This window comes from Symphalangus syndactylus, chromosome 4 (assembly GCF_028878055.3).
Source record: "Symphalangus syndactylus isolate Jambi chromosome 4, NHGRI_mSymSyn1-v2.1_pri, whole genome shotgun sequence".
Classification (NCBI taxonomy): domain Eukaryota; kingdom Metazoa; phylum Chordata; class Mammalia; order Primates; family Hylobatidae; genus Symphalangus; species Symphalangus syndactylus.
The window spans coordinates 115,894,480-115,919,197 of record NC_072426.2 but is presented as its reverse complement, the minus strand read 5'-3'; the positions used below and the strand labels follow the sequence as shown (position 1 = coordinate 115,919,197).

Sequence of the window (24,718 nt, the reverse complement as noted above, 5' to 3'; positions counted from 1 at the left end):
CATTTATTATTACTAATATAACATTCAAAATGTCAAGAGGAAACTTGTTATTGTGTTGGATCAGATTCAAAAGAGGAAGTGTTTCCCTTTTGATTATTTTGTTCTGATCACACATTTCACAACCTTAATGAATGAGAGATATTTATTTAAACATCTGGGGCTGGAAAAAGTATAATCTAAACTTCTTAAGATTTGCTTGTTTTTCTTAGACTTGTGAGCTGCATATGTTTTGAATGAGGAGTTTCTCTGTAAGAACCTAACTAGCCTGCTCCAGACCTGGCTAGCTCAGGGCTGACCGCCTGCTTTGATGCAGGGGTGGAATAAATGATTCAGACTGAACGGGAGTCATTTCTATAATGGGAATGACCCAGATACTGCATGTAGCCCTGAATATGCCCTTTGGAAACTTTAGGTTCCAGTGTTGGTATAATATATAGTTAATGCTATAGTTGAATTAACAAAAATAATCTTATTCTTATGAAGACATCTTAACCAAAATTGTAAGTTATTCATTTTACATAAAAAAGTTAAAAATTCTGTTATTTTTAAAATATTGCCAAAATTTGCTTATTCACTCATTTATTTTTGATTTTTCTTAGTTTTTATTGTGATAAAATACACATATTATAAAATTTACCATCTTAACTATAAGAAATGTCTTATTTTGGCACATTTTAAAATATTGTATTTGAACATGTTTTGCTATTTTTGGTTGTTTTATTCACTGCCCATTCCAAAGTGTCTGATGCAGTGCCAAGCAAAATGTATTTGTTGAATAAAAGAATGAATGAATGAATTACTTGGGCTTCCAGAAATTTCCATAGACAATTAGTTTATAGAACTCTTGCAAACATCTCCATGATATTTGGCAATATATATGTATAAAATTTAATGCTGGATGTCAGCTCTAAAAATGAATTCTGAGGTATTGAAATATCCTGTGTACTGCATCCTGAGCTAGTAATTTTATAGCCCCAAATCCATCATATTTAGAGTTTCTTTCATTAGTTTTCAAGTGATTCTGAGGAAAAAAAAACATAGCTGAACATCTAAAAACAAATGGACACTATCAGAGCATGACTTTCAATTGAATCATTACAGAAAGGAAATAAATGGAAGCATAAGATTACCACATGGTTCTTTCGGAGAAAATAGCTTCATTTTAATTTGATGAGTCAATATCTTAGATGATTTGCATAAATTACAAGTTACATTTATTAAGTGTATTTTAAATGAACTGACTAACCCTAAAGAAGGGTTCTGTAGATAATAAAAATAAACTTTTTCAAGACAGCTCTGACAATGATGCAGGTTCATTTACTATCAGCAGTTGTATCACTTCCTTAAGGCCCTAGGCCATGTTGTTGCCCATGAGCAGGATTTGACAATTCAGATCTCTTCTAATAGAACTATTTCCTCGAAAAACAGACTCAGGCACACTTTCTGCATTCTCATGTGTCACTTGCATGCTGCCAACTACAGTTGCTGCCTTATTGAATCAAAGTTGTCTGCTTGTGCTGTTACAGGGAACAAGGGACCCACTGTTTTTGACTGGTGTCACATTCCCATCTGAGTATCCCATCTATGAGGAGACCAAAATAAAACTAACAGTCTATGATGTCAAGGATAAGTCTCATGACACTGTAAGTACTGGCACTTCTTTCTTTCCTTGGGAAAAAGTTATGCTTTTCCACACGATTGGATTTTTTATGTAACTGAAATTTTCCAGAGAGGATATTTCCACTTTGTTCATGATTGTCTTATGTTTATTGTTTATTGTTTTTTTCCCAAATATGTTTGGCTTGTTGCCAAATTGGCAATTGGTTAGGAGCAAAGGCTTTTGGAACAGATTTTTCTTTTTCAGGAGAGCTGACTTGATCTTTTGGTTTACATTTTGTTGTTGTTGTCTTCAGCAGAGTGGTAATACTGTGGGTCGAAAGCAAATGGAAATTAGGCAATATTTAAAACTTTCTTGACAGTGTAATTATTCTAAAATAGGGGATTGACAAAGTGCTCTACTTTTACAATGTATTGCATACCGTATAGAGAGAAACTGACTACATTTTTCTTGATGTTGTTACTGGCAGCAAAGCAAACAGAAGGTAATTGGAAACAGTAGGAAGAAGCTTTAACTGCTCTCTTTACAACAAGGCCAGGCAAAGTCCCCATGGTCTTTTGTCCTAGATTCTTCAATCTTCCTAAATGGTCTGCATATTCCTCCAATTGAATCATCCCTCCTGGTTAGGCACTATAGAGGACACTCTTAAAATTCTTGGACAGGAGAAAATGCCATTGGGGAGGTGATGAAAAGGAGAAGGCAGTTCTCTCCTTTAAATTTCTTCCATTAGCATGAATTTGTACGTGTCTTCAAGGCAGGGAGCTATGAGACACTTGACGGTCAATATTGTAGCATGAGGCAGTAAACTCTTTAATGGCAGGTGGACCAGTGGGTTCCAGGAGAGTTCTGTTTGAAGATAAGGGATGCTGCTGGACCTGGGGAATCCCACAGTGCCTTGTATAGGGAAAATGTCACTTTGAACTCTGCCCTCACTTCGGCATTTCTGTTTTGCTCATGACTTTCTCTTCTTTCCATTCTTTACCACAAAACTTAGTCTAGTAGTGGGAACATTTAATGGAAAAAATATTTTATATTGAAGGGATTTCTATGCATCTTAGCCCCAGAAAAGTTCATTTCTTTAAAACGGCAGAACAAAGACTCAAGTAAATGCACAGCATATGTACATGGAAACAAAACAGTTGTGGCTATCTGATACAATTCTTAAGAAGACAGATTCTGAGCTATATTGTCTGATTCCGTTCCATTTACTGGCTTTGGGAGAGGAAATTCTTGGTTCCCCTGTTTCATCTTTTAAAATATTTACCTAAAGGGATTGTTGTAAGGATTAAATTAATTAATATATGTAAAGTGTTACTGACTGTTACAGAGTAATTAATAAGGGTAAGTTACTGCTATTATTGCTGTTATTGTTTTGGCAGCTGCCTCATGTTTCTTATAAACAGTAAAAATCAATTAAGGGAATATTAACCAAAATAATTTTCTATATTTACTAATTTTGTTTTTTCTCAAGTGGCCCTACATTTGCTGTTTATTACTTCTTTGAACAAAAACGGTAAAAATCTGGGTTAAAACTGGCAACTAAAAAATATTTACCAGGGAGTTTTGTCTTTTCCTTTCCAACCTCTTTGGTTTTTGAGGTAATGTGAAAAAGGAGTAGACTGCAGCTGGGATATTTAGACCGGCTTTGATAAATTATGCCCAGAGCTCTCACCCACTGTTTTTTGTTGTTGTTTTTGTTTTCAACCTTCTGCCAGAGAAGAGAGAGAAATGGAGGAAAAGGTGAAAGAATCATAAAGTTGGGGAGGAGGGAGATATAGTTCAAGTGGAAGGTGGGAGTGGGTGATGCAACTGTGCAGATAAATGATCAGGACGAAAGGAAAAGCAGAGGAGAAACTATAGGATTTTATGTTCTGCAAAGCAGCTGATTAAATTTAATTCTCCAACAGTCCCAAGACATAGGGTGGGGCATGGAAAGGGCTGAGTTATAGGAACACTGTGCTACAGAAGTGAAAATGTTGCCCCTAAATTCTTGGGTTTGTGAAGTATTTAGAAGTATCAGAGTAGAAATATTACATGCCAAATGTGTTTCTATCTCCTTCAATCTCCTTCATTTAAAATGTGCATGAATGTTAATGCTTTGGAGATAGACAACTAATGTACTCATTAATTATGCTTTTTGTTGACTTTAGTTCTGGAAACTAATTATTTGGGGTCTTTTAAAGACTTTCTTCCTTGATCAGAGGTGTTATGGCATAAAAGTATGGAATGAACTGGAACCCCTACTGTGAAGTAAGACTTGTGAAATTTGAACATACTTAAGAAATACAACCAGATTGCATTTATCAAGCACTGTTAATTAAGGCATAACCTCTTCCTTAACATAGCTAACAATTAACTTTGGTGATGGAAGTGTAAATAGAGACACAGTAGATCAATATGCTAATAGTTCTCATGGACATGTGGTCTTTATCTTTGCCCCTTTCTTTCATTTCTTAAGTTTTTCTTTAAAGTGAATGATGGAGGAAGGCAACAAGTGGCTTAAAGTACGGCTTATAATTATAAGCACTTAACAACCTAAATATTTTAAGATCATAATATTCTTAAGGCATAACAGATGAGATTGTGAATATTTGTATGTTTTGGAAGGTTAATAAATTGTGTGCATGTGTTTTAAGGTAGTTTAAATATTTGGTCCTAGCAAACCATTGATCATACTAGACTGATTCAGGACGATCAGGTCTTCTATATTGGTTGAATACTAATTAGTTGAGTCAGATGACTAAATTGCTTGTGTTTTCCTATTGAGCTTATTACTTGGAGATAACCAGTGAAATAAACACATTACTTTGCCATTTCATATCATTTGCATACATATTTGTACTAGGTGTTTTTAAAGAGAAATGATGGCCTTTTCTCTGTGCTCTTGATGCAGATGTTACCTCACTAACTAGTTGTTCTTGTGCTCCTCTAAAACACTGGATCTAGGATTGATTATCTTAGTAACTTCAGCAGAAATGCAATTAATCATCAAAACAAATGAGAAGAGTCTAACTGTTGATTCAGAATAACTATTGTTTCCTTCTACTACATCCTTCATCCTTCCCATTCACTGCCATAAATTGGCAGAGGGATAGAGAATGCTTACAGGTGGGGGAGGGGTGGGGCATATGGAGTGAAGGGTCTTTATGTATTAGTATTAGAGTGATCTTTTGATTATTTTCCTCACTATAAGGAAATTATTTTCTCAGGATGAGCTGCCATAACATTCCACTGTCTGATGGCAATTTTAAAGCCTGAAATTGAAGCCCATGGCTAGGCTATGAGAACCCTAGTTCGTATAGAAAGTTGATATCTTCTGGATGTAAACTAATTTTAGGCTTTATTTTAAAACTGCTGGAAACTGAAACATAGACAAAAGTATTTTCAGGACATCATTTACAAATGTTTAGCCCTAAAGAGTCAAGCTGTGGGATTCTGAGTCTTTCATATGTTACAGCAGAAACTTAAAAGCAAGAGGAAATTGGCTGGGCACAGTGGCTCTGTAATCCCAGCACTTTGGGAGGCCGAGGTGGGTGGATCACGAGGTCAAGAGATTGAGACCATCCTGGCCAACATGGTGAAACCCCATCTCTACTAAAAATACAAAAATTAGCTGGGCATGGTGGGACACGCCTGTAATCCCAGCTAGTCAGGAGGCTGAGGCAGGAGAATATCTTGAACTTGGGAGGCAGAGGTTGCAGTGAGCCAAGATTGCATCACTGCACTCCAGCCTGGTGACAGAGCAAGACTCCGACTCAAAAAAAAAAAAAAAAAAAAAGCAAAAGGAAATTTAGAAAGGAAAAGAACATCACCATAAAACTGTCTCTTTTTCCCATTCCTCCCATGCAACATGGTGCTTTGGAAGATATTGATGAGTAAGGCTCTTCCAACACCCTCTGAGGACAGCCATCAAATCTGCAAACATATATTAGATCACAAAATTATTTTTGCCCACGGTAGAAATTTGAATTTCTACTCTATTTGGCAGAAGTATACATCGACTCCCCTCTTTTTACTCTGAGAATAATAAATGCTTGCTGTACCATCAACTTGTTAAATTCTTTGCTTATAGGACAGAAACTGGTATCCAGTAGACACTGAACATTTCTCAGGGAAGGATGTAGTCCTAAGATATTTTTTTACTGCCAGTTACTAGCAACCCTGTATTTGAAACTTTCAGAAAAAGTTATCAAGATTGGATATGCATATTACATAATGTGTGTTGTGTTATATGCCCAGGGCAGTTTAGTTCTAGAGCAGTTCCCTAGACAGTAGTATCCAGTTCATTTTTTATATTTTTCTATGTAAGATAATATTTTGCATTTAATTTATTTTTACTTCACTTGATTTTCTAAATTGGCTTCTTAAGAAGCTTAAGTCTAACTATACCTATTGAGATACAAATTCTGATAGTTGGCTTTCTTCTTCATCGATAAGATATGGTACAGTGGGTAAGGAAAAATAAATTGAGATTGTTTACAAAGTATATGCCAAGCACTGTGTTTAATATGTTATATAAATATATATATATATATATATATTTTTTTTTTTTTTTTTTGAGACGGAGTCTCGCTCTGTTACCCAGGCTGGCGTGCAGTGGCACCATCTCGGCTCACTGCAAGCTGCGCCTCCCGGGTTCACGCCATTCTCCTGCCTCAGCCTCCCAAGTAGCTGGGACTACAGGCACCCACCACCAAGCCTGGATAGTTTTTTTTTGTATTTTTAGTAGAGACGGGGTTTCACCGTGTTAGCCAGGATGGTCTGGATCTCCTGACCTCGTGATCTGCTCGCCTCAGCCTCCCAAAGTGCTGGGATTAACAGGTGTGAGCCACCGCGCCCAGGCTGTTACATGTTTTTTTTAATCTCCATAAAACTCCTTTGAGGAAAGTATCATGCCCATTTTAAAGATGAAAAAATTGGTATTCTACGAATCTAAGGAGGCCAAGTCTGAGATCCTTTATTTTTTCTATGCTATGTTATGGTACATATATTGTCCATAGGATTTCTCTCACTTTTATTTCCCCACAGTAGTATGGCACTTGTATTTCAATTGATAGTTTCAAAGCATTTTTTTTTTTTTCTTTTTTTGAGACGGAGTCTTGCCGTTACCAGGCTGGAATGCAGTGGCTCAATGTTGGCTTACTGCAACCTCCACCTGCCAGGTTCAAGTGATTCCCCTGCCTCAGCCTCCCGAGTAACTGGGACTACAGGCGCCCGCCATCACGCCCGGCTAACTTTTTGTATTTTAGTAGAGATAGGGTTTCAGCATGCTGGCCAGGATGGTCTCATCTCCTGACCTCGTGGTCCGTCTGCCTTGGCCTCCCAAAGAGCTGGGATTACAGGCACGAGTCATTACACCTGGCCGCACGTTTCTTTTGAAGCTTACAAATTGATCAATTACGAAAACAAGGTCAGTATTCAACTAGAGGAGAAAAACCTATATCCAAAATGTTTAGGCACTTAAACATATATAACTAATTGAAACTGTCCAAATAAATTTTATAATGAAGTGGTCAATTATTCATGGAAAAAAAATAGCTGTCATTACCTGTTGTGAAATACCTGAGTTTATGTCTCAAATGTTTGCTTTTGTTCCATAGGCCTTGTTTTTTCCTTTTATAAAATGTGTACTACGTGGTTCCCTCAACCTGCTCATTCACTCAGCCTCTGCCTTTTGAAATGTTCCTGTCTTCATTGTGACATAGTTTGCAAAGGGAGTTACAGATTCCATGTAGAGGGAGCTGAGGCTTCTAAAATGTTGCTACCGTTTATAATTAAGTTCACTTTCCTTGTTGATGACTGGGATTTATTTACAAAGGACATAATTTTTAAATTGAGATATAATTTATATGTAACAAACTGGACAAATCTTAACTGTTCTTTTCCATGAGTTTGACAATTGCATATGCCCATGTCACTTTCATAAGGCAAGATATAGACCATTTCTGTTTTTCTAGAAAGTTCCCTTCTGACTTTCTCCAGCCAATTACCACCCCATACAACCTGAGGCAAACACTTTCCCATGGATCTGTTTTGTTTGCTGTTGAAATTTATATGAATGAAATCATATAGTTTTGCACTGTTACATCTGGTATCTTTTCTTCAACATGTTTTTAATTAATTTCCTGCATGAATCATTAGCCCATTCCTTTTTATTGCAGTCTGTTGTAGTGATATGTCACAATTTGTTCATTTACTTTCTTATTGATGGACATTTATGTTGCTTCTGGTTTTTGACAATGATGAATAAAACATCTATGAACATATGTTGACAAATATTGGTATGAAAATGTGCTTTTATTCTTCTGGGTAAATACTGAGGAGTATAATTTCTAGAGTATAGGACAGATTCATGTTTAAATTTCCTAGAAACTGTCAAATTATTTTCCATATTGATTACATGACTTTTTACTCCTACTCCTAGTAATCTGAGTTCCAGTTTCTCCTCCAACACATAATATTGCCAAACTTTTCCATTTAGCTATTTTAGTGGGTATGAATGGTATCTCATTGTGGTTTTAATTGGCAGTTTCCTGATGACTAATTATGTTGAGCACGTTTTCCTGTGCTTACTGGCCATTCATCTGACTCTTTTTGAAAAAATGAAGTATCCAAGTCTTTTGCCTATTTATTAAAAAAAGTGTTCTTTTTCTTGTTGAGTTCTCAGAGTTCTTCATACATTGTGGATACAAGTGCTTTTGTTGTATATAAGTGTTAGAGGGTTTATTAGTCTTTGGCTTAGCCTAATAATTTCCTTAATAATACATTTTGTTGACAAAATTTTTTTAATTCTGATTAAGTCCAGTTTATCAATTTTTTTGCATTCATGGTTAATCCCTCTTTTTAAAAATACTGTAGTAAGAACACTTAACATGAGATTTAACCTCTTAAAAAATCTCAAATATACAGTACAGTATTTTTAACTATAGGGATAATATTGTACAGCAGCTCTCCAGAACTTATTCTTCTTGCATAATTGGGACTTTATACTAATTAATTAGAAACTCCTTATTTTTCCCTTTCCCCAGCTCCTGGCAATCACAGTTTTACTCTCTGATTCTATGAGTTTGACAATTGATACTTCCTCCTATAATTGGAATAATGTGGTATGCATCCTTCTGTGACTAGCTCATTTCACTCAGCATAATGTCTTCAAGTTTCATCCAGGCACATATTATGGGATTTCCTATTTTTTTAAGGCTAAATAATATTCCATTTATATGCCACATTTTCTTTATCCACTCATATACTGATGAACGTTTAGGTTGTCTCCACATCTTGGCCATTATGAATAGTGCTGCAATGAATGTTGCAGTGCCAATATCTCTTAGAAATCCTGCTCTGTTAGTTTGGATAAATACCCAAAAGTGAGAATGTTGTATCCTATGGTAGTTCTATTTTTAATTTTTTGAAGAAAGGTCTGGGAAAAGTCAGTCAACTCTCGGATTTTGTTTTATTTTGGTTTATTAAACTCGGTTTCCTGAGGAGTTTAACAAAAACTATTGTTTTTATAGTTTGCCTGACTTCTCAGTGTTAGAATGGGGGTAACAGTCTCTAGCAACTTTTAATATTTTAAGCAGAAGCAGAAGTATTACATATTTACGTTATTTCTTTTAGCATTGATGCTACTATCCATACATTTGCATTTTCATTTCTGTCTCTTTCATTTCCTTTTCTCTGGAATTTACATATCAAAGTACATTGCATTCTGCGGATGCTCTTCACATTGTTTCTCCCTTTCTGTCATATTCCTGTCCTCTCTGTTTTACTATTATCTGCACTCACACAGTAGTTGTTCTCTATCATCTCTTCAAAAACTGTTTGCTTTTTTGTTTTGTGCTCTCACAACAGAGGAAAGGATAAGCGTTGACACTTTCCACAAGGAAATAATGATGTTTGCATGGAGAAAGACTGACTTTTTGATGGTAGAAACAGAAGTAAGTTTAATTATGAATTTCTTAAAAAATAAACTTTGGTCATGAAACTAAAAGGAACTAGAAGAAATTGTAGGGGAAAAGTTCTGTGACACTGATCTGGGCAAAGATATTTTGGCTATGACCCCAAAAACACAGGCAACAAAAGCAAAAATAAACAAATGAGATTGCATCAAAGGCTTCTACACATAAAAGGAAGAAATTAATAGCATGAAGAGACAACCCATGAATGGGAAGCATTTGCAAATCATACACCTGATAAGGGGATAATATCCAAAATATGTGTGTAACTCAAACAACTCAATAATGAGAAAACAACTCATTTAGAAAATTGGCAAAGGACCTGCATAAACATTCTTCAAAAGAAAATATACAAATGGCCAACAGGTATATTAAAAAAATGCTCATCATGACAAATCATTAGGGAAATGCAAATTTAAACCATAATGAGATATCACCTCACACTTGTTAGAATGGCTATTGTCAAAAAGACACAAATTAATGAGTGTCAGCAAGGATATAAAGAAAAGTGAACCTTTGGCCGGGTACGGTGGCTCAAGCCTGTAATCCCAGCACTTTGGGAGGCCGAGGCGGGCAGATCACGAGGTCAGGAGATTGAGACCACCCTGGCTAACAGGGTGAAACCCCGTCTCTACTAAAAATACAAAAAATCAGCCGGGCGTGGTGACAGGCACCTGTAGTCCCAGCTACTCGGGAGACTGAGGCAGGAGAATGGCATGAACTCAGGAGGCGGAGCTTGCAGTGAGCTGAGATCGCGCCACAGCACTCCACCCTGGGCGACAGAGTGAGACTCCATCTCAAAAAAAAAAAAAAAAAACAGAAAAGTGAACCTTTGAACACTGTTGGTGGGAATGTAAATTGGTACAGTCATTACAGAAAAAAACACTATGGCGGTTTCTCAAAAACCATATGATCTACTGCCATATGATCCAGAAATCCCACTTCTGGGTATTGTTAAAGGAAAAACTTCAGCCAAATTAAATTTAAAGGAGTTTAATTGAGCAATGAAAGATTCAGAATCAGGCAGCCCCCCAGAATCACAGCAGATTCAGAGATTCCAGTGCAGCCACGTGGTGGAAAAAGGTTTATAGACAAGAAAAGGGAGGTGGCATACAGAAACCAGAAGTGAGGTACAGGAACAACTGGACTGGTTACAGATTTGCATTTGCCTTATTTGACCACAGTTTGAACACTCAGCAGTGTATGATTGGTTGAAGTATGGCTGCTGGGATTGGCCAAGAGTCAGCTCTTGTTGCAGACACATACTCCTAAGTTTTCGATCTTATGGTTGCCGTTCATCCACAAGGACTCAAATATAGAAGGACAGAGTTCTTCTCAGGCTATATTTAGTTTGCTTTAACAATTCCTCCTTTTCAGTCATTTTCTCAATTTTGAGAGATTGACCAAAACTTTAGTCATTAATGTCACTATTACCATCGTAAACCCACTCGGAAATAGTAGACCAGTGAGTTTTGCAAAGGTAGGAGCAAGGACTTGAATAGAGGGTACTTCCTTATGCTGAAACATCCTGTTTACAGGAGAAAAACCAAACCTGGTCTGTTCTAGGATCTACATGTCTCCTTAAAGTCTTAGTTTGATTATGTTATATTTAGCATAAGTGACTCCATTTTGGTTTGGTTTGGTCTGTTGGGTCCTAGTGCATGAGCTCAGTCCAAAACAATGGCCTCCCATAATTTTTTTTTTTCAATTCCCCCTTTTTGGTCAGGTTTTCACTTAGGTGAGAGTGTGACCAAAACTCAGGGCCTTGGCACCACTCTCAGTTACCATCATTTGGGGTTTTCAGCCTCGGCATGTCATTCATAATTTAAATGTCTTCATGGTCTTACATTTCTTTCAGCTCTTGTCATTCCAGTTGAAAAGAGACCATTTGACATTTTAGAGATGGGTTCATATAAACACTTAAAATATTTGACAGAATACAGCACACCAGGGAAATTATTTTTACAACTATCAAGAGGGTAATACTATGAGTTTGGAGTATGCTCCTTACCCAGGGTCCACATAAACCAAACCACCTAAAACCAAATAACGAATGATGTAGATAAAGAGTCTGCTCGCTTAACTAAGTGGTCTTTTTGTTAATCCCCTACAACTGAATCGCTATAGTACCCAATGTTTTCTCCATAGGTCATAATTGTCAGCAGCTGCACAGATACTTTTCTGTTTAGCCAACTCTTATTATTTAGCATAACTTTGACAGGAGAATTTAAAGTCTGTTGTAACTATAGCCTTTACAGTAGAATCTTCTATAGAGCCTATTGTAAGGGATACATTTCTAATCATTGCCTCTTTTACTCCAACCATGGAAAATAGACCTAATAAATGATGCCCTTCTAGAAGAGTGAAAGCTTCCTGGCAATGTTCTTTTTAACCCATGATGTGGGTTAAGAGGAGTGAACCAATGTTCTGTTTCTGACTGATTATGAGGCAACATATGTACCATTAAAGTTTCTCACCTATATTGGGCCTTCATCTTTATCAAAGTATCAGGTTATCCATGTATGAGGCTGGCTGCAAAATCCTTCACAAATAAAAGTATACACCATAAGTGCACATAACAGACCCCCTTTTCATTTATATTGTTCATAGAGGCATAAACAAGGAAAAAATATTCAAAGATAAGAGTCTTATGATAGGAGAAGTCTTTATCCATGATCTTGGGAAACTGTTCACATCAAGGATGCCATCTTTTTCTGGGAAGAAATTTTCCTGGTTAGCTTTACGTAAAGGGGTTCCAGTGGGTATACAGTTCCAAGAGTGTGAGGGGACCATTCTCAGTTGTGAGATTATAAACCCAAGTTTCACAGTCCTGAAGTTTTGCTGTAGTGTGGATGTCAAAGTCAGTCTTTCTCTGATATTCTCAGAAGATTTGATCTTTGGGTTCTAGATTGTGAAGAGGTTGACTATCCTCAGTGAACCATAAAAAGCTTTCTTTTTCTGCTGAAAATACACTGTAGCATAATAATTTACTTTTATAACATCAGCCCTCTTCCATGGGAAAGCTTTTATACAATCAGAAAACATGCATTGAAAATGACAATTGAATAAAATCCCTTTATAAAATGTTTAAACGGCCCAACAGGCAACCAAATGTACCTGACGCTTTGATTGTTTTCTCAGGAATATGGGTTGACAAACCAAACATTGGCTATAAACTATTTTAGGAATTTATAAGTCACTATGCCAGTATATTCAATTTGGACTATTTTATCTTTTCTGTGATGAGTAATGGAAAGCAGAACTTTTAATAACAATAGCTTTAAGGACTCAAGAAAGATAAGGTGGCCATCCTGGTTCTCCAGGAGTACATGGGTTCTTTTTGTTTTTGTTTGTTTGTTTTGAGACAGAGTCTCGCTGTGTGGCCCAGGCTGGAGTGCAGTGGCACGATCTCGGCTTGCTGCAACCTCCGCTTCCTGGGTTCAAGTGATTCTCCTGCCTCAGCCTCCCAGTAGCTGGGATTACACATGCTGGCCACCACACCTGGCTAATATTTTTCTATTTTTTAGTAGAGATGGGGTTTCACCATGTTGGCCAGGCTGGTCATGAACTCCTGACCTCAGATGATCCACCCGCCTCGGCTTCCCAGAGTGCTGGGATTAGAGGCATGAGCCACCATGCCCAGCTGAGTCCATGTTTAACACTGGACTTTGTCCTCTTGACTACCAGTTGTTTTTCCAATTTAGGTGCCTAGCACTGGTAACTGATAGGTTATTATAGGTAATTTGGCTTAGACCATGGAATTTATTCAAATTGTATACAAAACAATTTTAGTATTGGCTGATTAAGTATGAAAATCTGGCAAAGTATTTTCTTGGTATTCAAATAATTTTTGTTATACTTGGGTTAGCAGTTTTATAAACCAATCAGTCTTTTCATTAAAGTTTCAGGAATTCTTACCAGTCCAAATGACATGAATTTAAAGTTACTAGAAACCTGTATTGAAGAGTGCTTTTCAAGGTCCTTTCCATTCTTTCATGAACCTCCTAAAAGACACCATATTCTAGGATTTTGCATGTTTGTGAAGTTTTTGGAAACTGCATCAGCATTATGCAATTAACTGTGGAAATGACTCTAAATTGTCATAGTTAAAGACACAATTGACAAGGCAATTTTGTTATTTCTGTGGTCTACATTAACTTAACATAGTAACTATAATTATGATAGCGTATACTCAGACATATTAGAATTTTAGAAATCCTATTCAATTTTGGAAGATATTGATGACATACACTAAAATATAACCCAGAGAACATTAAACGTTATGTTTTATTTTGAGAATGCTTCCCATATATCTAAACATGTCAAATAATCCTGTTTACCTCTCTTTTGAATGTTTTAGTGGCCCTCTGTAGCATCTCAAAGTTATAAGTCAGAAAAGATAATTTTGAAGCTGAAATTTGATTTTGGGAAGCCTATCAAAGATGTTAAAGGTTTAAAACATTTGATACTATGAAATAGAATTCCAGGTTACCACAAGTCATTCATTTAGCCAAAATGATGACTCAAAAATTTTTAAAAAGGCAAAAACCTTTACTCATTGATAGAGGGAAGACTTAGCTTTCCAAACTCTTGTCTTTCCCTTTTTTTTCTGATAGTTTATTCAAAGGGAAACAAAAAAAATTTTATTATCTTCTAATATTACATGAAAATCTTGTTCAAGAGAAAAAGCCAAATTTTACCCTTGCATTAGTCTACTATTTAATGTCATCCCCAATTTTTAATAAAACCTTATAGATAAAATGTATCAATCTTAATCAGTTTGACCATATGGTGAGATTCTCATAAACATTTTATAATCCTTTATAATTCTTGTGAAAGAGCAGGTTAGTGCTCTAAGAAAGGTCTGTTTTGCTTTTATTCCAATGTTCAATTTACAGAAAAACTTAATACGCCTTTGACTTTAGCCAGTGTCCACAAAGGATTTCTTTTTACAAGATTAATTTTTACAAACCTTTCACAAGTTGTTCAAACTTTTAGCGTTACCTTATCTAATTTAAAACAATCCTTTCATCCTCTAGGCAAAAATTTACATCCCCATGCCTTTTTATAATCTTTTACCAAAAACACATTTCACTCTCCTCAGAAATCTTGCATGTAAAACTATGTTTTCAGTAGTCTCAATTACATGTTATCATGGTAACTCTTAGCAATTTTTAATCTTGGTAAAACTCATAAGTTATTTTAATTATGTACTAGGTGCAGGTGAGGTCTGACTCTTTCCAGTATAGTTTGGGATGTGGCTCTCCACATGTCCCCATGCCTTATCTAGACTCTAAGGCTCCAAAGTAAGTAAATTGAACAATTTTCAAAAGCCAAAGATGCAGTTTATGATCTTAAAGCATTCAACAAACCTAATATCTGACCTGCCTAATTTAGACCAAATGGCTTTATTTTTGCTAACAATTTTTAAAACTTATTTCCCAAAGGTTACTAAAGTCACGTGAACTAAAAGGCATTACAGTTTTTATTTTTCTTTCAAAATGTTTGATCTAAGCGCTTATTTTTCTTTAAGCCAATTAATTAGAGCTCTTTTATAGAAACATTATACACATAACACATATATAACTACACTGAAAGAAGATCCAGTAGTTGAAAGATTTTTCATTTACCAGTTTCTAGTTTCTTTTTTTTTTTTCTCGAGACGGAGTCTTGCTCTGTCACACAGGATAGAATGCAGTGGGGCGATCTCAGCTTACTGCAATCTCCACCTCCCGGCTTCAAGCAATTCTCCTGCCTCAGACTCCCAAGTAGATGGGATTATAGGCACCTGCCACCGTGCCCAGCTAATTTTTGTGTTTTTAGTAGAGACAGGGTTTCACCCTGTCGACTAGGCTGGTCTCGAAATCCTGCCCTTGTGTCCGCCCACATTAGCCTCCCAAAGTCCTGGGATTACAGGTGAGAGCTACCTCGCTGGGCCTCTAAGTTTCTTAATTGGATTACTGGCTTTAGGGTGGAACCTTGGAAACACAGGCTTAGGAAAATATGCAGTTTCTACAGCCTAATATGGGGCACAGCTGAAAGGCAAAACAGATCTCCAAAATTGAGGGCCTCGTTTTTACATTGTATCTTGGATCCCCAAAAGGAGAAGACAGTGCAGTTCTTTTACTGTGCATTTTATTGCATGGCAGCCCAAAGCCAGTCAGCCCATTTTTCAATTAGCCCATCCCTAAAGGTATATTTTCTACCTATTTATTGCACACTAAATTAAAGCTCTCTCAAAATGCGAAGCAATCTCTAATACCTTCCAAAGTCAAAAAACATCAGATAACTCAATACAAAACAGAACAGAGCCTTAGACTTTGAGTGGGATCTATTCACTTTCAATTCCTGAGGTTCCATGAGGAAAACAGGTTTTTCCCAAAACGGGTTCTGTGGCTCCTCCTCTGTTTTTTCTAAGGAGTCCCAGGCTACTAGAAGTTATCTTAGGGCCTCTCATGTGTGCATTAAGAGTGGCAAGACAAATGGAGAAAAATAATTCAGTCAACTGAGAAGAAAAAGAAACCCTTTTTCCAGAAAAATAAGATCCAAGAAGAGAAAAACATAGGCCTTTTAAGTATATCTATCACTTGGATAGCCACTTCTAATTAAGCTGACTTTTAACCATAGCACTGCTTTAAAAATGCTCTTAAATTTCTTACTGCCTAGCTTTAGCCATGCCGAGCGGCCAATAGTCCTGAATTTTTTAAGCTCACAGGTGAAACCAACAAACCTCAACTAAGGTTATAACTTAACCACAAGTATCCAAGGTATTTTCAAAGTGGTGGTAAGCAGTTTTTATAAAATCTCAAATCTTTAGAGGTAGCTCAGAGAAAGGAAGATTTAAGAAGAGAACTTGGAAGTTGTTCGTGGAGGGGGAAGAGAATCAGCAAATAATAAAGGTCGCACGGATATTAACCAGATACTTTTCATTCCCTAAGCCAGGATTGAACCTGGGCTGCTGTTGTAAAATGGCAGAGACCAAGAGAAAGTACTGCCACGTGGTTACAATGTCATACTCCCAAGGACACAACTGACCAGTTTCCTGGGCCATCTTGAACAGCGGGCTTATGGGGACCTAGGCCCACATTCTATCCTAAGGTACCCCTCTTTATGATAGAACAATACAGAAAGACACACAAAGCACACCAGATTCACTACAGCTCAACATTAGCCTCATGAATCCTTTTTCCCATTAATCAAAACTTAACAGAGGATATAAACCGTGATTTTTACCATTCATCCAACCGATTTGCACAGAGAGAGGCTAGAAGTGTGACTGATAAGAACTTTTACCCTTTTGTTGGCATATCAGGTTTCTGGGTTCCTTTCCCTGAGTGGCCCTAGTGACCTAACCCTGCTTGCCACACTATATAACCTTGGAGGCCAAACGCAACACAAAAGAAAATCTTTTATTCTTTCCTTTTTTTTTTTTTAAATGCACTTCAGTGCATTGTTGTTCATTTGGAATATTCCACTGTAAGTTATCTTTAGCAAGATTTTGCCCTTTTTGTAGGACTTTGCTGCCTCCTGGGCCTAATGTATACGCCAGAAGGAAATCAGTTTTTTAGAAATTAAGGACCCCATTTTTTATCTAAAATATTAGCTTTTCTCAGGTTCCCTTGATGACTTAGCCAACAACATTTCCTACCTAAGCATGCAAGAAAAATGAAACAAAGGGGTAGAACACAAAAATCCGCATGAATTTTTAATGGACAAATTTTTACAACCACTGCAATATTGCCATTTACTACCAGTTTCTTTCTGAACCAGTGGGATGTAAGAGGCCTCTAACTGGATCTAAGCCAGTTAATTACCGGATCAAATCACATCCTGGACCCAGTCCACTTTCTGTCATGACTGTCAAACCCATTTTGGAACAGAAATTTGCTCAAAGGAACTCAGAGAGCTCAAAACACAAACCCATAGAGCTCTGAAATCCAAGAGAGAACTTACCCATGATCCCCAGCTGCTCTGAGAGATCGATGGATACAAGTGGTTCCAGAAGTTACCTTGCTTGTTCACTCAGTGCTCCTGGGGGTCGTTAGAAGGTCTACTTCGGACCCCACTTCTGACACCATCTATTAAAAGAAAAACTTCAGCCGAATTAAATTTAAAGGAGTTTAATACAGCAAGGAATGATTCATGATTTGGGCAGCACCCAGAATCACAGTAGATTTAGAGAGATGCCAGCGGAGCCACATAGTGGAAAAAGAGTTATCGACAAAAAAAGGGACGTGGCATACAGATGTCGGAAGTGAGGTACAGAAACAGCTGAATTAATTACAGCTCGGCATTTGCCTTATTTGAACATGGTTTGAACACTCAGCAGTGTTTAAGTGGTTGAAGTATGGCTGCTGGGATTGGCCAAGACTCAGCTGTTGTTACAGGTGCATACTCCTAAGTTAGGTTTTCAGTCTTGTCTACCTATTAAGTTAGGTTGCAGTTCATCCATAAGGACTCAAATATAGAAGCATGGAGTCCTTCTCAGGCCCTATTTAGTTTTCTTTAATAGTATATATACAAAGAAATTGAAATCAGTATATTGAAGAAGTATCTGTACTCCCATGCTCATTGTAGATTATTCACAATCTGTGAATTATGCTCAATAGATTATTCACAATAGCTAAGATATGGTAGCAACCTAAGTTCATCAGTGGATGAATGAATAAAGTAAATGTGGTGTATGTACACAATGGAATACTATTCATCCCTAAAAAAGAAAATTCTGTCATCTGTGACAACAAGGATGAACCTGGAAGACATTATGTTAAATAAGGCAGGCACAGAAAGGCACATACTGCATGGTCTCACTTATATGCAGAATTTTAAAAAGTTGAACTCATAGAAATAGAGAAGAAGATAGTGTTTTTCAGACACTGGGGGAAGAAAGTGTGGAGAAGGAGAGATGCTGATCGAAGGGATAAGTGTTAGTGATCTGTTGCACAGAATGGTGACTATAATTAGTAATATTGCATGGTATATTTCAAAATTGCTAAAAGAGAAGATTTTAAATATTCTCACCACAGAAAAGTAACAACTATGTGAGATGATTATTTAACTATCGTGATTTAGTTATTCCACAATGTGAACATATATCAAAACATCACATAGTATATAGTTGTCAATTAACCGTAAAATTTTAAAATAACATAATTTATTTTCAAAAGTCAATAAATAAAAAAATGCACAAATAAGTAAAATCTCTTGGCTGTGGCAGAATGGATGCTTGACTGAGAGGTATTCCATTGTTATTTTATGAAGGCAAACAGAATTGCAGTTTTAGTACTTTCACACTTACATGTCTACAGATGTGTAAATTACAGAAAAATTGCTTACTGTAGTTTAAAATGACAATATCCAGGATTAGTTTTCTCTTTTTCAATTAAATATAATGGTTCGGTAAGACCATTTCCTATTATGTATTCAGAGGTGAACAAGTTATTATAATTAATCACTAGGTAGAGACGCATACTCTACCCTGTTTTTCTGTAATGGAATGCTGGCCTAAGTTCATACTGAGCTCTACCTCCACTGAACATTCAAGAGTGGCTTTTTTTTTTTTTTTAAAGCTCAATATCACTGATCGTTAGAGAATACAAGTCAAAATCACGATGAGATACCATCTCACACCAGTCAGAATGGCTATAATTGAAAAGTCAAAAACAATAGATGCTGGCAAAGTTGCAGAGAAAAAAGAACGCTTATACACTGTTAGTGGGAGTGTAAATTAGTTCAACCGTTGTGGAGGATAGTGTGGTGATTCCTGAAGATCTAAAGACAGAAATACCATTCGAGCCAACAATCCTGTTACTGTGTATATACCCAAAGAAACATAAATTGTTCTATCATAAGGACACATGCATGCATGTGTTCATTGCAGCACTATTCACAATAGCAAAGATGTGGAATCAACTTAAATGCCCATCAACCATAGACTGGATAAAGAAAATGTGGTACATATACATCATGGAATATTATGCAGCCATAAAAAAGAATGAGATCATGTCCTTTGCAGGAACTCATACGTAGCTGGAGGCCATGATCCTTAGTAAACTAACACAGGAACAGAAAACCAAATACCACATGGTCGAGGGTGGGAGGAAGGAGAGGATCAGAAAAAAATAACTATTGGGTACTGGGCTTAATACCTGAGTGACAAAATAATCTGTAAAACAAACCCCCATGACACGAGTTTAACTAAAACCTGCACATATATCCCCTGAACTTAAAAGTTAAATAAAATAAAAATAAATTAAACGGCATTATAATCAAGAGATATACAGTCATGCACTGCATAATGATGTTTTGATCAATGATGGACTGCATATGCAATGGTGATTCCATAAGATCAATGGTAACCTGTAAGACTCTAGTACTGTAGGTGTACTGTATCTTTTCTGTGTTTAGATATGTTTAGATATACAAATACTTACCATTGTGTTACAACTGCCTGCAGTATTCAGTACAGTCACATGCTATACAGGTTTGCAGCCAAGGGGCAATAGGTTATTTCATAAAGCCTAAGTGTGTAGTAGGCAATACTATCTAGGTTTGTGTAGGTACACTCTACAAAGTCCACACAATGACAAAATCTCCTAATGACGCATTTCTCAGAGTCTATCCCCATCATTATGCAATGCATGACTGTAATTCATTGGAATGTAATTTAGTGAAGCTGTTACTAACTAATTGAGTTAATACTTGTTTTTTCTAAGGTATTTCTTTTGTCTTAACCCACACGTACTGGAATTCTTGAACATTTTTAGAAGCTATGACAGATTGGAAACTTACTGATCACACTTTTCTTCCCAAGATAGCTAACTCATCCAGAATTTGAGTGTAGGTGGATCTTGAGGTCCTCAGAGCTGAGACAACTTGAGACAACTTGCTCAGACACCTGTTCAAATGTCTGCGGGATGGTTGGCCAAGTGCAAGACATCGCATGAGCTCCTTGACAGCTGCACAATGGTAACTTAATGAGACACAGAACAGTTTTCTTGTGAAGTAGCTGGACATGCAGAGAGGTCACATGAATAATAAGCTCACACCTGTGTTCCCCCCACCCAGATATTATTCAAAGCAAAAAACATCATAAATAAAATCAAGGTCCTCTATGTCCCCCTTCTCTATCTTCTCTCCTTTCCCTCCTACCTGTGCAACCACTGTTGTGAATATTAATGATTATCCTTGAAGCTTATATTTCTGAACTATTACTATACATGTCGAAAAACAATAGATTTTTTTTTCTGGTAAAAATATGACTTTTTTTTCTCTTATCAGTGTTTGAATAGTGAGCAGTTTCATTTTTAAACATCATGGGATACTACTGAGAAGAGTGGTTGAGTGAGTTGCAAGGCAGATCTAGTTTGAGCCTATTGTGTCCACAGATTGGAATTCTGACATGTCCACATAACTCTGTTTTGATGAGTGTCTGCTCAGAAGATGTTAGGAAGCTCATCATAAGGAAGTAGAAATTTAGGCAGTTAGGTTTGACCCACAACCTCATAGCCTAGTTGGTAAGCAGTTATTCTTTCAAGCACCTTTTGTGAGTATTGTAATAGAAATCTTTGAAACACTGGTACCTAAGCAGTATGACTGTGACTATATTGGGAAAAAAAGAAAGCTTCCAAAGTATATTTTATGAAGACTAGGTAGGTTTAATACTAAAACCTGATGAATGTTTTTTTAAAAGCTATAAGTAAATTTCAATTAAAAGCATAGGTGCAAAGATTATAAATGTAACAGTGTTCAGTAGGATTAATCTATGAAAAAAATTATACTCAGACCAAGTAATGTTTAATTCAGGAAAGCAAGAGTGGCTTAATATCAGTACATCTATCCACACAATCCATTTTGTTAATAACTAAAGGAGAAAATTCATTGCTAAGAGGCATTTAATAAATCTCATGACCACACTTACTAGAAAAAGAGAAATAGAAGAATATAGTAAAAATAAGTCCTTAAAAGGTAATATTCTAAACAATTAAATGCTCAAATTATTTCTGCTAGACACTAAGTTAACCCCACTATCATCATCATTATTCAGTATTTTCTCAGACTGTAGGAAAGACGATGAGAAAATTTTTTAAAATTTGGGAGGAGTACACGAAATTATTTCTGTTAGTATGATTGAAATATCTACACAGCCCAAGACACCTTGGTAAATAAAGACCCAATGTGTTCATTTAATAAGTTTGTTGGTTACAGGTAAATGTATTTGTAAATCAATGACCTAATTTTATATGTATATATATATATATATATATATATGTATATGTGTATGTGTGTTTTTTGTTTTTTGTTTTCTTTGAAACGGAGTCTCACTGTCATCCAGGCTGGAGTGCAATGGCACCACCTCAGCTCACTGCAACCTCCGCCTCCTCGGTTCAAGTGATTCTCCTGCCTCAGCCTCCCGAGTAGCTGGGACTACAGGCACCTGCCACCATGCCCAGCTCGTTGTTGTATTTTCAGTAGAGACAGGATTTCACCTTGTTGGCCAGGCTGTTCATGAACTCCTGATCTCAGGTGATCCACCCGCCTTGGCCTCCCAAAGTATTGGGATTACAGGTGTAAACCACTGCGCCCAGCTGAAAAGTACAAAATATTATGAACAATATACAATAAGATCTTTACAGATGGGAATACATATCTGTTGAAAGAAAAGTACAAATAGAAACTGTCCGAAATTCAATGCATAAATTTAACATAATTTTAAATAAAATCTCAAAAGTATTTTTTATGGAGAGGAATGTTGGGGATTAGATACATTTTTTCTTTAAAATTATGGGTAAATATCAATATCCAAGAATAGCCAAGGAATTTTAAAAATAATAGTAAGACTTACCTGATCAGGCATTGAAACATAACATAAAACTACAATCAAATCTGCATAGTTTTCTTAATTGTAATAGACAAAAAGAAGAGTGAGGAAAAATATTGAATCCTGAAGCAGACTGCAAGATTCATGATAATTAACTATGATATTGATGGTTTTAGTTAATAGGTAAAGAATGGGTTATTTAAGAAAAAAAGTGCAAGTAAAATGACTATCCATCTAGAAGAAAATAATATTACAGTTTATTATATTCTATCTGTAAAAATGCACTTCATTTGGGTTATTTAAGTGTAGAAAATTAAACTACACTACAACTTCTGCAAGTTAATCCGAAAGACTATTTGTACAGTCTAGAGGCAAAGAGTAGGGAAAGTTTTCTTAAGAAGTCCAGAAAAGACATATATGGTAATTTATGACTGTATCATAATCTAAACATTTTATATGGGAATGTATGGCATAAATAAGATGAAAATTAGATATGAAAAATTATTTGCAATTCAGAGGCTAGTGGGTTAATCTCTATAATATATTGAGAGTTCGGATTTCAGAAAGGTCAAAAATTGAGCAGAGGATTTGAGGAAGCTCTCTTCAGTAAAACAAATCCAAATCAGTAAAATAAAAACAAGAAACATGAAAAAATGCTTTGTCTTTTCTTAGAAACACAAAATTAAAATAGCAATGTGATTATCAATATTCACTTATAAGACTTGCAAGAATTATCTGCCGGGCGCGGTGGCTCACGCTTGTAATCCCAGCACTTTGGGAGGCCGAGGCGGGCGGATCACGAGGTCAGGAGATGGAGACCACGGTGAAACCCCGTCTCTACTAAAAAATACAAAAAATTAGCCGGCCGTGGTGGCGGGCACCTGTAGTCCCAGCTACTCAGAGAGACTGAGGCAGGAGAATGGCGTGAACCCGGGAGGCTGAGTTTGCAGTGAGCCGAGATTGCGCCACTGCACTGCAGCCTGGGCGACAGAGCCAGACTCCGTCTCAAAAAAAAAAAAAAAAAAGACTGGCAAGAATTTTAAAAACCATTGCTGGCAGGCTGTGAGAAAAAGTGTACTCTCATACATTGCTGATTGAATGTAAATTTTTGCATCCTTTAAAAAAATCTGCCAGCAATTATTCAAATGAAAATAAGTGTACATTTTGGTCCAGCAATGTTACTCTTAATTTTGAGCCTCATAGAAATAAAACACCAGGACTTAAAGATATATGGAAAATCGTGGTTGAGCATTGCTTATAATGGTGAAAAATTAGAAAGAATGAAGGCTTATCAGTAGGGGAATGTGTGAATAAATTCTGATGCGTCCACATGAGGTGATATAGTGAAGCCTTACAAAAAAGAAGGATGTAATAAATTGGAGCTCTAAAAGCAGACTTCGAAGAACCACAAAATATTGCATGACTGGGAAAAGCAGGATGTTTCAGAAATAGTATTTAACATAATTCCACTTTTAAAAAACTAATAATGAAAAATGTATTTAGGTATGTTTATTTTTGTTTACATTTACATGATATATATTATATGTGACTATTATGAGTATGCAGAAAAATATGGGAGGATACATACAGTAGATGGAATAAGGAGAAGTAAATGAGGAGGTGAGAGAAAAATAAAAAAGAAAATATGAAATAATAGCATAATAAAACACTTACGTTAATAGCCTTTCTGAAAGATTTTATTATTTCTAATAAAATAAATGTCACTTAAAAAGAAGAGTGCCATTCCCATTACTTCTACACAAAATACACTGTCCTGAGAGAAGTGTCTCTTTTACATCCTGAAGATTCAGTACATCAGGACTGCCACAGTTTCCTGTGGGAGGGACCGTTCTGAGGAAGTGATAGCCTGGAGAAATACTGATGGGTGTGAGACAGGGCTGTCAGTGCCTAGGGATAAGTGAGGAGCCTGCTTAACGTCTATAGAGAATGAAGCAGCAGCTGAAAATATTACCAAGGTGGGTCGGAGCAGAAGAGGAAGAAAGTGACAGCCATTTGCAATACTTGATGAAGCCCCAGCGAACTCCTTGAAATAACTAGGGGAAACTTTAAAGGGAATGTGAAGATCTGCAACAGCATGTAGGAGCATGATCCTTTGCCATGTTTTAGTCAGTAAACAGGATAAATAATTCATGCTTCACAGTGGATCTAGGAGCACTTATCTTTCTACCTGCTAACGCCAATCAAGTGATCTGATAACTGACCACTGGGATTTGTGAGTGAAACTGGGACCCTGAACTTAGAGTTTATTTCTGCCTCAAGTTATTTCCCTGGACTCTGAGATATTTACTTCATTCTTAACAACTT

At 36.5% G+C, this 24,718-nt stretch overlaps 1 protein-coding gene across 13 annotated transcripts in view; it reads left to right on the top strand.

Moving 5' to 3' along the window:
- Positions 1-24,718, top strand: part of INPP4B (inositol polyphosphate-4-phosphatase type II B) — an 849,925-nt gene that overhangs the window by 455,335 nt on the left and 369,872 nt on the right. For all 13 annotated transcript variants that reach the window (XM_063637640.1, XM_055276001.2, XM_063637634.1 and 10 more), the window contains one exon: positions 1,527-1,643. In XM_063637640.1, the coding sequence (XP_063493710.1) occupies positions 1,527-1,643 (117 nt within the window). The remainder of the gene's footprint in view (positions 1-1,526; positions 1,644-24,718) is intronic.